The 13,930-nt window shown below is 41.8% G+C and overlaps 1 protein-coding gene across 1 annotated transcript in view; it reads right to left on the bottom strand.

Annotated features, from left to right (window-relative positions):
• Nucleotides 1–13,930, bottom strand: part of EYS (eyes shut homolog (Drosophila)) — a 43,383-nt gene that overhangs the window by 25,865 nt on the left and 3,588 nt on the right. Inside the window, exons 2-3 of the mRNA XM_014936858.1 lie at nucleotides 4,670–4,852; nucleotides 314–480 (exon numbers count right to left, since the gene is read on the bottom strand). Coding sequence (XP_014792344.1) covers nucleotides 314–480; nucleotides 4,670–4,852 — 350 coding nt within the window. The remainder of the gene's footprint in view (nucleotides 1–313; nucleotides 481–4,669; nucleotides 4,853–13,930) is intronic.

Below are 13,930 nucleotides of genomic sequence, written 5' to 3'. Positions count from 1 at the left end.
GAGCCTGTTTACAAAGGCCTGCAGTGACAGGATGAGGGGCAATGGCTTCAAGCTGGAGGGGAACAGATTTAGAGTGGAGATGAGGAGAGGGTTCTTCACTGTGAGGGTGGTGGAGCACTGGAACAGGTTGCCCAGGGAGGTGGTTGAGGCCCCATCCCTGGAGATATTCAAGGTGAGGCTCAATGAGGCCCTGGGCAACCTGGTCTAGTTGGGGGTGTCCCTGCTGACTGTTGGGAGGTCGGACTAGATGGCCTTTGGAGGTCCCTTCTGGCCTGGGCAATTCTATGATTCTATAAAGGAAATAACACCTTACCTTCAGCCAGCCTTTTTGGAGGTGTCTGCCCAGCTGGATGACATGAATACCGAGTGTCAGATCAAGGGGTTTACTGATGACTGTTGCTGTGCCAGAACCTAGATTGTAGCTATACACAACTCTGCCATTACGGAGGCCTAACTCCAGGAAATCATCTCCATTAAGACCTGAAAAGGCAAAAATAGAAAAGCTACTCATTCCAGGATTTAATGAATACTGATACATAAAATAATCTCCAAATTCAGCGAAAATAGATCAGCTAAGGAAAATTTTAGCAAGGAAAGTTTGAAGTTTTGTCTATATTTTTAATATTCTCTGTTTAACTTGTGATACTATTTCCAGTATGCTTGTGGATTTAAAATAGAAACTGCACATTTTGAGCATATTTGTAGGCTTTTTGAAGGAAGTTCTTTTTCACACTACGTTAGGTTAGTGACATCCACAAAACCTGTTGAGCAATAATTGCTGTTCCCTGCCCTGCAACATGAATAAATTCTCAACTTTCTCCAAAATCTCAAAAAAAAAGGCAAATTGAAATTCCAAGCTGTATGTGAAAACAGCCCAAGACTTAGTTCTACTCCAGTATGCTTTCAAGATTGGTAGGTACCTTAGTAGCCTCCAAGCTTGAGGGCACCTGCTGCTTTGAGGTAAGGGGAGCAACATGGACATGGGCCTGAGGAAGCTCTAGCAGCTTCTATGAAGGTTGCTCAGCTGCCCTTGACCCCAGAGAGCCTGGAGACTTTATTACAGCTGCCCCTGGTCAGGGTGGCTCTAGAGTATTTGTTACCGAAGTTTCTGCATTAATTCTCTGAATTCTTGTTCATCTCCTCGTTTAGAACTCATTCATTTGCAGATTTGCAGTAAATAATTTAATTTCTTTACATTTAGGACTACACGCTGTAAGTGCAGTCTGTGCTTTCCATCCTACAAAATATCACCTGAAAGATTCCCAGGGCCATTCTTGGTCGCCCACGTAAATGGATTTTTACACTGGTGTCTTTGCAGAGAATTCAGTCCCTCTTCTCATGTAGGCAAGAGTCGAATCCCCATGATTAGAGAAAACATGATTAACCTGTTTCTTTTTACAAACCCCACCCCTTCTTTTGCATATACTCTTAGTATGGCAAAAGAGCTGGGATACAAACACCAGTCAAAGGGGAGACTGTTCTCAGTCCTGGATTGGGATATTCTGAATTGAAATTCAAAGCCACGAATGTTTTTTCACAGCTCTCCTGTGGATTCAAGCAATCCGGTGATCAATTTCATGCCTGTAAACTGTGTTTGATTTGATATTTTCTTCTGTTTTCATAAGGCTATTTCATTTTGCATTTGTTTCAGAGAAGGTCTCTTCCTATTTGTCCTATTTTATCTCAAATGCGTATCGTGATGCCCCTGCCCCGACCACGTGGGGAATTTGCCTCCTCTGCAGAAGATAAGGTGGGCTTTTCCCCGTGAGAAGCAATGATACGTGTGTCTCATCCTCCCACTGAAGCTCTTCGTGCTCCTGTTTCATGGCCAAAACTGCCCTATTCCCCTTCTCCCAGGCTGTAAATGAACATGCTGCGTTAGCAACGGGGGGAGGGGGAACAGCGCTCTGCTTTTTCTGTAAAAAGTTTGATTTCTCTACACGCTAACTGCTTTGATGCAACATGAATATATATATGTATAAAGAAAAACTTATTCCGAAGAATTTGAATACACAGCCTCTGTAGAAAATGTGCAGGTTACATTCAGCTGAATAGAATGCAAACGCTGTTCATTTTTATTACAAGGATTTGTTCATGACTTGAATGAAGCCCCACTGCCTTTGGTTACATTGGCACAGTACTGGTGAAGGAATTCCAAACTGAAAATAGCAATTTTTTAAAATCATTACCAAAGTTTCCTTTTTCAGCAGTGTCCACGATGTACTTACATGATTTGACCCACAAAACTAAGGGCGAACATTAAAGACAAGGTGCTGTTCAAAATGCTGTCTCAATTTTTAAAATGCTTTCTTGGAAGTGAAGTACATAAAAGAAATGCAACACTGTCAACATTCTACAAAATCGACCTGATGGTGAAGATAATGTTAATTAACAACCTCTATAGTTGTAACTCACTAACTCATTTGGAGAAATGATTCCTGACAAACAATAGGATAGAAGGAACAACCAGCCCTAAAACCCAGTACCAGAAATGTTAGTGGGGTGATTGCCAGTAGAAGTTGAATTAAGATTTCTACAGAGCTTCAATTATCAGTTTTAAGGTAGGAATTTTTTTCTGTTAGATATATTATTATATATATATAACATATAATTATTATCAGTTAGCTGATATATTCCTAACAGGAATTACTTAGGTTCTCTCTAGAGACCTAGATCACGATATCAGGAAAAAAAAACCAGATTTCATGATTTCATCAGAAAGAAGCTTTCAGCATGAAAACTATTACCCAAACCAGTCCTGCCAGTGACAAAAATGCTGTCTCAATTTTTAAAATGCTTTCTTGGAAGTGAAGTACATAAAAGAAATGCAACAGTGTCAGCATTCTACAAAATCGACCTGATGGTGAAGATAATGTTAATTAACAGCCTGCCTAAGAGAGACACCTTTTAACTGTTTTGATTCTTTTGTCTTACTCCTTCTCCGTACCAAGAACGGAAAGAAAAACAGACCCTTGAGTAGGTTTCAAAGAAATAAGGTCATCATCTTGAATTCACATGCTATTGGCTGATTTCTCATCCACTTCTTTAGGGATTCAAAAATGGTTGATTCCTACCTACACATTAGGTTGATTCCTGCCTGTGCATCCCTACCTACGTGTGGCTGCCCCATCCCTGGAGGGGTTCAAGGCCAGGCTGGATGGGGCTTGGAGCAACCTGGTCTGGTGGGAGGTGTCCCTGCCCAGGGCAGGAGGGGTTGGAACTCCATGATCTTTAAGGTCCCTTCCAACTCTAACCATTCTATGAGTCTATGATTCTATTAGGCTTACAGTGGCGTAATTTTATTGCCTTTTAGTTTTTCTTGCACTAATATAATTGCGAATAGAACCAGATCCCAAATGTTTTAATATTTTATGCTTTCAAAGGCTGTAAGTTAAGTGAGTGAAATATCTCAGCTATGAAAATCAGCGGTGGCTATTTTGTAGAGCATACACTAATAGATGGAGTTTGGGGAGGGAAAATGTCCTGGTTTTTCTGCTTTTGTACCTGTTATTAGCTCTGGAGTATATGTTACCGAAGTTTCTCGTCAGAACACCTTAAATTCTCGGAAGTCTTCTTAAACATTCAGTTTAGAACTAATTTATTTGTAAATATGTAGTAAATAATTTCTTTACATTTAAGACTACACATGCTTTCATTGGCAGAAGTCCTTCAGAAGAAATGTATTTTCCGGGGGAGGGAACAAGCGCAGTACCTTTTCATTGCAAGAGGGCAGCAAATGAAACTTGGACTTGCCTGTTTTAAACTATTTTTGGCTCTCTTAAATATAAACCCTGCAGCTGTTGAAAAAGCACACTTTCATACGTACCTGTTTTAAGTGTCCTTTAATGTAGGGCTACAGTAAACATTCCTTAAAAATAATTTACGCTGAGAGCAAATGTGTTGCTGCTTGAGCTGCAAACAGCACACCCAGCAGCACTCTCCTCTTTTTAGAGGGGTGCTCCTTGAAACCGTCAGTGTTTCAGTGTTGTTAATTCTGAAGACCTTTTATATTCACTATTTTTCTATCTCCTGAAAATAATTTATGTCTAGTCAAGTGAATAACACAGGTTTTCTCCTCTTTTTTTCTGCCTGATAATGAGCACATCCATATTTATACATATACATATTTACCGCCTCTTCTTTTGCAAGTAAAGAATTATACTTGCAAGTTTTTGGAAAGAACAGATTTGCTTTTTCCAGTCTGAAAGCAATGGTAGTTAGCACGTATTCAGCCTGAATTGATCTAAAATTTGAAAAACCTTATTTTGGAAACAGGAGACAAAAGCTGCCACACTTGTGCAGTACTGCGATCTGGATATTCGCAGGGCAAGCGATACAGCTGGATTTGCTTTTGCTTTTACTTTAGTACTCCCACTTATAAAATAAATACCAAAAAACTATTTATGTAAGCTTAACATACGTTAAGGCCCAACTTCACTCTGGACTCCTCTTCCTGCCCATCACCAAGCAGTGCATGGGGGTGGGCGTCCATGGTCAACCTCATGGTTTACTGTGTGTTTACAGAACAAGAAAGTATCAAAGAGATTAATCTCCTCCTACTGAAATTACATCCTAAAAAGAATCAAGAAAAAGCTGTGTGTATTTTTATCCTATTTGTTTGATGAGTATTTGAAAGCCTGTAAGGATGGGTAATAAAAATAAAGCTTACCTTGGCCCTTCTGTCCAGTGAAAAAAATCAGGTTATCTTGCAAAGCTGAATGGTGGTTTGCCAGCTGAAATTTCAAGCGGAATTCATAGTAGAAGGTGATATTTGGGATTGTAGAGTAAGCTAGGAATGAGGTATAGCCAAAGACATCTGTGCCACTGAAACTCGGCTGGCTAATATTAATAGCTGGATTAAAAAAAAATAAATTCAGTGTTAGGGCAAATTCTTTAACTTATGTATTTGCAAGTTCTCTTTAATAGCCCATTTAGCAACTTGAAAACTAATAACTATTGCTAACAATTTGATATGTTGTAATATTTTACACACATGCAGATATCGTTTGGCTTTCCTCTGAGTGTAATCTCTTTATTTTTCAGCTTTTGAAAATAGGCTTATTTTACAAATTAATTATTGGCAACTACTGCCACCTTCTGGATTCTAAATAACATTGTTACAAATAGAAGTACACAGCAATATTTACTTAAAACTCAGATAGAGAAAATAAAACATACGAAGAGATTATCCTGCTAAGAGAACTGACCTTTGAATTTCTTACCCCTGGGTGTCTGAGCATGGTGCCTTTCAAAACATCTGACAAGAAGTGATATTCATAAATAATGTCCATCTTTGACTACTTGAACATCTCCTCTCAGCTTTTTATGGTCTCCTCATCCAGTTTTAACTGTGCATTTTGCTGGGGCCATGAAATACATTCAATAACATATACAGCATTGGAAGGGCTGAAGACATCCCCACTGTGCAATAAGTTCCAGACATGGTAACAGACACCACCAGCCAACAGGTTTTGGGATAAACAGTTTATCTCAGAATTACAGCACAGTAACAAACAAAAAAAAAGGTTGTTCAGCTTGGAGAAACAGACGCTGAGGGGAGACCTTCTCGCTCTCTCCAACTCCCTGAAAGGAGGGTGTAGCCAGGGGGGGTCGGTCTCTTCTCCCAAGGAACAGGCGATGGGACAAGAGGAAATGGCCTCAAGTTGCACCAGGGGAGGTTCAGATTGGAGATTAGGAAAAAGTTTTACACTGAAAGGGTTATTAAGCCTTGGAATGGGCTGCCCAGGGAAGGGGTTGAGGCCCCATCCCTGGAGGTATTGAAAAGATGGGTAGACGGGGGGCTTAGAGACATGGTTGTTGGACTGGGTGATCTGAAAGGTCCCTTCCAACCTAGAAAATTCTATGATTGTATGATTCTAATTAACTACCCTACTGGACTGGGTGATCTGAAAGGTCCCTTCCAATGAAGAAAATCCTATGATTCTATGATTCTAATTAACTACCCTATCCTTAGCAGGTAGGCACAGCAAGTGTTTGCAAATCGTCTTCTCTATGCTGGTCTCTGAAGACTAAAATGTATTTAGAAATGTTAATTAATCCTGAGTCAAAAGCTTATATTCCTGGCTAACTCAATATATCTAGCTTGACAGCTATTCCATATTTTATCTGTTTTTGGACTGCTGCTTATAGATTTTATACTGCATTTCTACTCATGTTTCTTCTCTACACTAAGTATTATTTATCAAGAGATCTTTATCCAATCACATCAAAAAGTTAAAGGTATCAGTAAATGTGCATCAGCGTAAAACACTGATCTTACATGCAGTGACCTTCAGTAGTTTGATTTTAATACAGACTAGCTTGCCATAGAATCATAGAATACTCTTACATATTTTTAACTTAAAAGATAAAAAAAAATAATAACCCTGTATGAAAAATACAGTGATTGGTAAAGTTGTGTCAAGATAACTCCACCTTTTAATTTTCTTTCTTTTCTTTATATGTAAAGTTGTGTCAAGATAACTCCACCTTTTCCTTTTATTTTCTTTCTTTTCTTTATAAAGCTATGGAGCCAAGACTATGCAGAAAAATATATCATTTTATAGCCCTCTTTTCTTGAAACACAGCCCTTCAAAACATTATTTATAAAAGGTTTGGGGCTGGTTGAAATAGCAGAGGGCACAGCTGACCACGCTGGGTTATTTCCATTTTCCTGCCTAGACTCCAGCCCAGCTGATTTCCAGGGTACACTCTGAAGTGGTAACGAACAGAGATGTGTCCCAACAGCTCTCATTATGACCACGCAAAAACACACTCCCAATTAGCACCGTGCCTAAAGCACACCCCACTCCGACAGAGTACTGAAGCCCGTTACCAACTTTGTGTCCTTGATCTTGCCCTGTGTTTCTCTCTCAGTCCTACGCCATTCATCATCGTCCTTTTCTGCACTCCCAGTAGTGAACAAGTAATAAGGTATGATATGTCCCATTGCCTCACAAACAAATAATGACAAATTATCCCATTATATAAATATATTAATATGGTTGGCTACCTACTTCCCTAAGATTGTACATCTTCTCCGAGGTAAGCATAAAAGTGGGAGGTAAAAAAATGAACTATAGTTTGAAAAAAATCTTAACAGAGAGAATATAGTGACAAAAAAGAAAGAGAGTAATGGTTTCATTATCTTTGAATTTTCTGTTATGAGTTAAAATTAATGTTCCTTTCAGCATTCACTGCCAATACATCATGAACCACAGCTTTACAATACGTTGCAAAAAACAAGACAGATGAAAGGGATAGAAAGAGATGAAGACTTCAGGCTACAGAATTACAATCAGATAATCCACTTTTTTATATATTATCGTTGAGTAACTTTGAACTGTTATTAGCTCAGTGTCTGGCTCCAGGATCAGCAGCCGTATACACTGTGGGATGAGTATTATTCAGTTCTCCTAAATACCAGCTCATGTATTTGCAAAGACAATATTGAAAAAGGAATGGAAATTACTACCAAGTACTGTAATTTCCAGTCTTCCGAGCTGTGCAAAACGTCTTGAGAAAAATGCCCTTTGTCATCACAAATTTCTGCAGCCACTGTTTCTCCTTCTGGTTTGCAGCATAGCCCTTAATAACCAAAACTTGCTCTTAAGCACAGAAATATCGATGAACAGAGTGCAAAGTTTTTTCTTCACTGAGTTGCGAAAAAAATATTTTAAAAGCAGCTGGGCTACTCCTCCTCTTAGTCATCATGTTTCTAATGAAGCAGGAAGAAGATTGGACGTTTGAGCTGCAACACATACTCTTGATGGAAGCAGCTCGCTTAGTTGTATGAAACAAATTATAACTGCATTTCTAAATTCCTATACACGTACAATTACCAATTTTAAATAGCGATTTGCATGCAGACCTCTGGTACAAGGTTCTGGTCGGAACCTCCCTCTGTGCATTGCAGTCCATTAGGAGGTATTAAACCAGGGACTGCCCTGCAATAGGTGAAGGAAGAACTTGCTGCTGCAACTTCCCTGTGCCTGGAAAGATACAGAGAGATGGAGGGGACAGGGAGCTACCTAAGGACCAACCACGGAAGTTAGGTGGAAGGCCTGCTGTACAGACATGTAATATATGTAGCACAATTTGGGAAGGAAAGGCAAGATGAGAGAGCTAGGCTGGCATCTAGAACAGAATAGAATAGACTATTTCAGTTGGAAGGGATGTACAGCCATCATCAAGTCCAACTGCCTGACCAGTCTGGGGTGGACAGACAGCTAAATCATATAGTTAAGGGATTGTCCAAATGCCTCAAACACTGTCAGGCTTGGGGCATCACCCTCTCTAGGAAGCCTGTACGCACGTTTGACCATCCTCTCAGTAATGAAATGCTTCCTAATGTCCACTCTAAACCTCCCCTGATGCAGCTTTGAGCTGTTCCCACACATCCTGTCCCTGGATACCAGGGAGAAGAGCTCAGCACCTCCCTCTCCACTTCCCCACCTCAGGAAGCTGTCGAGAGCAATGAGGTCACCCCTCGGGCTCCTTTTCTCCAAACTAGACAAACCCAAGGTCGTTAGCCGCTCCTCATAGGACGTTCCTTCCAGCCCTTTCCCCAGCTTTGTTGCCCTCCTCTGGAAGCATTGAAGGACCTTCACATCCTTCTTCAGTTGTGGAACTGCACACAGCACTGCAGGAGAGGCCACACCAAAGCACAGCAGGATAATCCCTTCTCTTGGCCATCTGGTTACACTGTGTTAGATGCACCCCAGGATGTGGTTTGCCTCTTGGCCTCTTCACCCAGCACACCATGGACTCACTCATCCCACAGTTGGACAACCTGCCCAGAAGGATACTGTGAAGGACAAGTATCAAAAACCTTACTAAAATCCAGAAAAACTACATGCACCATCTTCCCTCCAACCACAAGGTGGGTGACTTTATCATAGAAAGATATCAAATTAGCTATACAGGACTTTCCCTTTGTTAACCCATGATGGCTGTGCCTGATGATTGCATTATTCTTTAAATGCCTTTCAGCAGTACCCAGTATAATCTTCTCCATAATTTTTCCTGGAACTGAGGTTAAACTAACAGGTCTGTAGTTCTCTGGGTCCCTTGTTGTAAATTTGAATAACACTGTCTAGCTTCCAGTCATCATGGACCTCCCCAGGCTCCCTAGACCTTTGGTAGATGATAGAGGGGGATCCTGCCATAACATCTGCTAGCTCCTTCAGACCTGTGGGATGAATCCTATCAGTCCCTATGGACTTGTGAATATTCAGCCAATACAACTGGTCCCTTACACTTTCAGTGACCACAAATGTAAAGTCACTGTTCCTGCACTTGTGGTCCTCCAACTCAGATGACTGAGTAGCCCAAGGTCTCTGTCTAGCTTCCAGTCATCATGGACCTCCCCAGGCTCCCTAGACCTTTGGTAGATGATAGAGGGGGATCCTGCCATAACATCTGCTAGCTCCTTCAGACCTGTGGGATGAATCCTATCAGTCCCTATGGACTTGTGAATATTCAGCCAATACAACTGATCCCTTACAATTTCAGTGACCACAAATGTAAAGTCACTGTTCCTGCACTTGTGGTCCTCCAACTCAGACAATTGAGTAGCCCAAGGTCTGACTGAGGCAAAAAAAAACATTGAATGCCTCTGCTTTTTCTTCATCTCTCTTAGTCAGATGACCGTCTCCAAGAAGAACCAGCCCAATGTTTTCTTTAGACCTCCTCTTGCTATTAATATACTTAAAAAATACCTTCTTGTTATCTGAAACAACACTGGCCAGTTTCAACTCCAATTGAGTTTCGGCCCTTCATGTCTTTCCCCTGCATAAATAAACCACAGCTCTGTGTTCTTCCTGCAAAGCCTGACCTCACTTCAAGAAATCATACTGTTTCTTCTTCCTCTTGAGCTCCACGAGGAGTTCAGCCAAGCTGGTCTTCTGACCTGCTCGCTTGACTTACAACACAGTGGAATGGCCTGCTCCTGTGCTTTGCCAACTAGTATTACACTAAAGCTGTTTTCTTTAATAGAGAACCTTCTTTCCTCACCAGAAACTCTGGGAAGTGCAAGGACAAAAAGTTAAGGGGTGCTGGAGCTGCAGGGTGGTGGCTGCCAACTGAGAGTTCAAGGTGGTAGTAGAAGACTCTTGACACCCGGAAGACTGTTGTATGAGATGTTAGTGATCTGCACAACGGGTAATTCAGGTGTATCTCTTCCCCTCCTCACCCCCAGTAAATACTTAGGTATTCCTTATATTTGTCTGGTGGTGTCAGTACTCATGGAGCCCGTGGGCCCAATTAGCTTAGCTTATTTCTGGAATCATATGGACTAGTGACTTGTACTTCTGATTGGAAGCTGAGATTTGAATTAATAAAAGGATGCTCAAGGATGGAAATATGAATTTGAAAAACTGGTAATACATCAGTGACATTGGCAGTGTGTGAGTGGGCCTACATGTGTTTTGTACAATATTTTGAAAAACTGGTAATACATCAGTGACATTAACAGTGTGTGAATGGGCCTACGTGTGTTTTGTACTATTGCTGTGACGTTCCTCACACTGGAGGGGAGGGGGAAATCAAGGCCCAGCACAAAGCAAGTGACTCAGAAAGTAAGTTCTCTTGAACACAAAGAAGGGCAACCCTGATCAGCATCCTCCAAAGTCTCTCACCACTGACCAGAAACCTCATGATTACATTCTTTTTTATCTATCTGAGGAAATGCCCTTTGGGCAAGTGCTGTCACCAAACTCCACAATTTAGTCTGCAGACCCAAACAGCTCTGAAGGTGACATTGCGCGCCACACGCAGCCGCTCGGGCTGATTGTCACTCTGCAGAGCTTGGGGCAAGTGACTATTCCCACTTCAGCACTTTGAAATGAATTTTATACATAGGGGGAATACATCCTAGAGAACACCTGCTGGAAGCCTTGGGGCTGTGAAGCATTGCCGTAAATGCTGCTCAGAAATGTTTCAAGGGACATGTCTACAGATTGTGGTGAACCCATACTGGGGGTGGCTCTTTTTGTGACGTTCCTCACACTGGAGGGGAGGGGGAAATCAAGGCCCAGCACAAAGCAAGTGACTCAGAAAGTAAGTTCTCTTGAACACAAAGAAGGGCAACCCTGATCAGCATCCTCCAAAGTCTCTCACCACTGACCAGAAACCTCATGATTACATTCTTTTTTATCTATCTGAGGAAATGCCCTTTGGGCATTTGCTGTCACCGAACTGCACAATTGAGTCTGCAGACCCAAACAGCTCTGAAGGTGACATTGCGCGCCACACGCAGCCGCTCGGGCTGATTGTCACTCTGCAGAGCTTGGGGCAAGTGACTATTCCCACTTCAGCACTTTGAAATGAATTTTATACATAGGGGGAATACATCCTAGAGAACACCTGCTGGAAGCCTTGGGGCTGTGAAGCATTGCCGTAAATGCTGCTCAGAAACGTTTCAAGGGACATGTCTACAGATTGTGGTGAACCCATGCTGGGGGTGGCTCTTTTCGGTTTATTAAATATAATGTCATAGTTAGGACTCAGATTTATTTTGTCACATATGTACACACGTGAAACAATGAAACTAAAACACTGGAATTTGGTCTAAACCACTGCAACGGACACAATTACTTGTCTTAGCAACACACGTTCCTTTGAAATCCTTCTCCTTTTGAATCTACCTTTGTGCTCACAAAGCACTTGCTCCTGATTCCTGGCTTGACAAAATGCTTCATGTTATGACCAAAAGTTTCCCAGAAGAGCCCAGTTTCTTGTGTAACATATAATTAACATCACCATCAAGGGTTTAGAAGTCCAGATGTTCATTTCTATTCCTGGTTAACGAACCACTTCTGCTTCACTCACATTTAGGAGGCCATCACAACTCCGCAGTACAATGATACCCTGATATTTCCTCTGAATTTTCTGCATCTCATATATCAAAATTCCTTCCACTCAGATATTTCAAACATACTGGCCTTATATTTTACAGACCATATCAGTTTTCTGTACCAACCAGGGAATACCTCCAGCTTGTACTTAGATGCAAGTTTTTAAAAAAAAATAGAAAAAGAAATAAAAGCTGACAGGGTGGTCAGGCACTGGAAGAGCCTGCCCAGGGAGGTGGTGGAGTCACCATCCCTGGAGGCATTTCAGAAACGGGTAGAGGTGGCACTTCAGGGCATGCTCTAGTGCCTGAGACTGTTGGGTTGTGTCTGTTTGTGGTGGTGGTTTGTGTTTTTTGTTGTAGTTGGACTTGATCTCAAAGGTCCCTTCCAACCATGAAGATTCTGTGATTCTGTCAGTAATACTCTAACTAACCTAATAATGTCCCTACGCTTTGTTGGGGTGGTTTTTCTTTTCTTCAGACTCCCTTTCAGACTGGTAGGTCATGTTTTCAGTTTCAGGGTTACTTCTGGGTGGGTGAATTGTCATGCTCCATCAGTACGTAAGCTACAAAAACCACCAGTTGAGTTTGGTTTGTCCAAAGAGATCTCTCTCCATTTCTAAGAAACTGGTGTTTAAAAAGCTCCAGCCAGAGCTTTAAAATCATGTTGGCAATAAGGACAACTCCTGCTGGCCACACTGGTCCTGATACAGGCCAGGATGCTGGTGGCCTTCTTGGCCACCGGGGCACACTGCTGGCTCACGTTCAGCCGGCTGTCCACCTACACCCCCAGGTCCTTTTCAGGTTAACATCAGTGATTTGGCCACATTTATATTCAAATCATTATAATTAGAATTCTTCATTTTGAAAGAGTTGAAGTATGGTGGTACGGACATCTCTCTAACTGTCTGAGCTCAAGCTTTCTCTTTGGATCCAGCAGGCACCACAGATTTTCATTGAACTCTTAGAAACTATCAAATGACAAATCTCCCCGAGTGACAGGCAGTTCTAGTGCTAACTTAATCCTCACTTGCTTCCATAATGAGTTGTCGATATATCATCCTGAAAAACCTTTAAAAGCAGAAAAATCAAATATATAGGAAGTATTTTAAAAAGCAAAAAAAAAGATCATAGCACTGTTGAAGGATGTGCATTCATTTGCTCTGAAATGGTGCGACTTGTAAACACTTTCATTCACCGGTGTGATCGTAAATACTGGAAGAGATTTACAATCAGCAAGAAACACAATACAAGCAACTTCTTACTAAATTAAATGTGAAAGGGAATTTATCAGGCTAGGGCTTGAATCTTGGCTGCTTTTACACGACACTATTGAAAAGCTGGAGCTCAATAGCTGGGGTCAAGTTAAATGGTATAAAACCCTTTATGTCCAGCTTAAAAAAGCCAAAGTCACTTGAGAGATGGAGTCAAGCTGCCCACATAGACAAATTGTTCAAATCTGCTCCAAATTGTTGCATATTGATGACGTGTACTGCTAAATACTTCCCGTTTTCTACTTTAGTAGTGACTAAATTCAAATTTCAGGCAACTCCACCTTCCTGAGTTGGAAGTCATGGGGGCATCTGACTCTTCAAATCAACAGTGTTTACTTATGGGACAACCACTTGCCTGCACACGCACAACGCAGCAGAGAGATACGATGGTGGGTGGGGAAACTCAATTTAATACCCTGCCCCAGTTACTCTCAGCCCTGTCCCACAAGCCATCAGCCCACCACAGGCCCATCTCTGCAATCCCAGAGGAGTACAGAGCCCAAAGGCAGGTGGGAAACCAAGCTAAGGATTCAGAAGAAGGGACAACCCTGCCCTCTCAAGCTGTCCCAGGAGACCCTCAGCCCTAGTGGCTGGGTGTGACACCCATCGCGATGAGTCAACGTTGGCTGGAGCACCTTTCACAGAGAAAGTTGTAACTGCCATAGGACGGGGCCCTGGGCAACCTGGTCTAGTTGGGGGTGTCCCTGCTGACTGCGGGGAGGTCGGACTAGATGACCTTTGGAGGTCCCTTCCAGCCTGGGCAATTCTATGATTTTATGATTCTATGGGGCACATTATGGGATGT

This window comes from Calidris pugnax, unplaced genomic scaffold (assembly GCF_001431845.1).
Source record: "Calidris pugnax isolate Ruff unplaced genomic scaffold, ASM143184v1 scaffold12, whole genome shotgun sequence".
NCBI lineage: Eukaryota > Metazoa > Chordata > Aves > Charadriiformes > Scolopacidae > Calidris > Calidris pugnax.
Note: the sequence above shows the minus strand (reverse complement) of the source record. Positions and strands in the feature narration are given on the sequence as shown.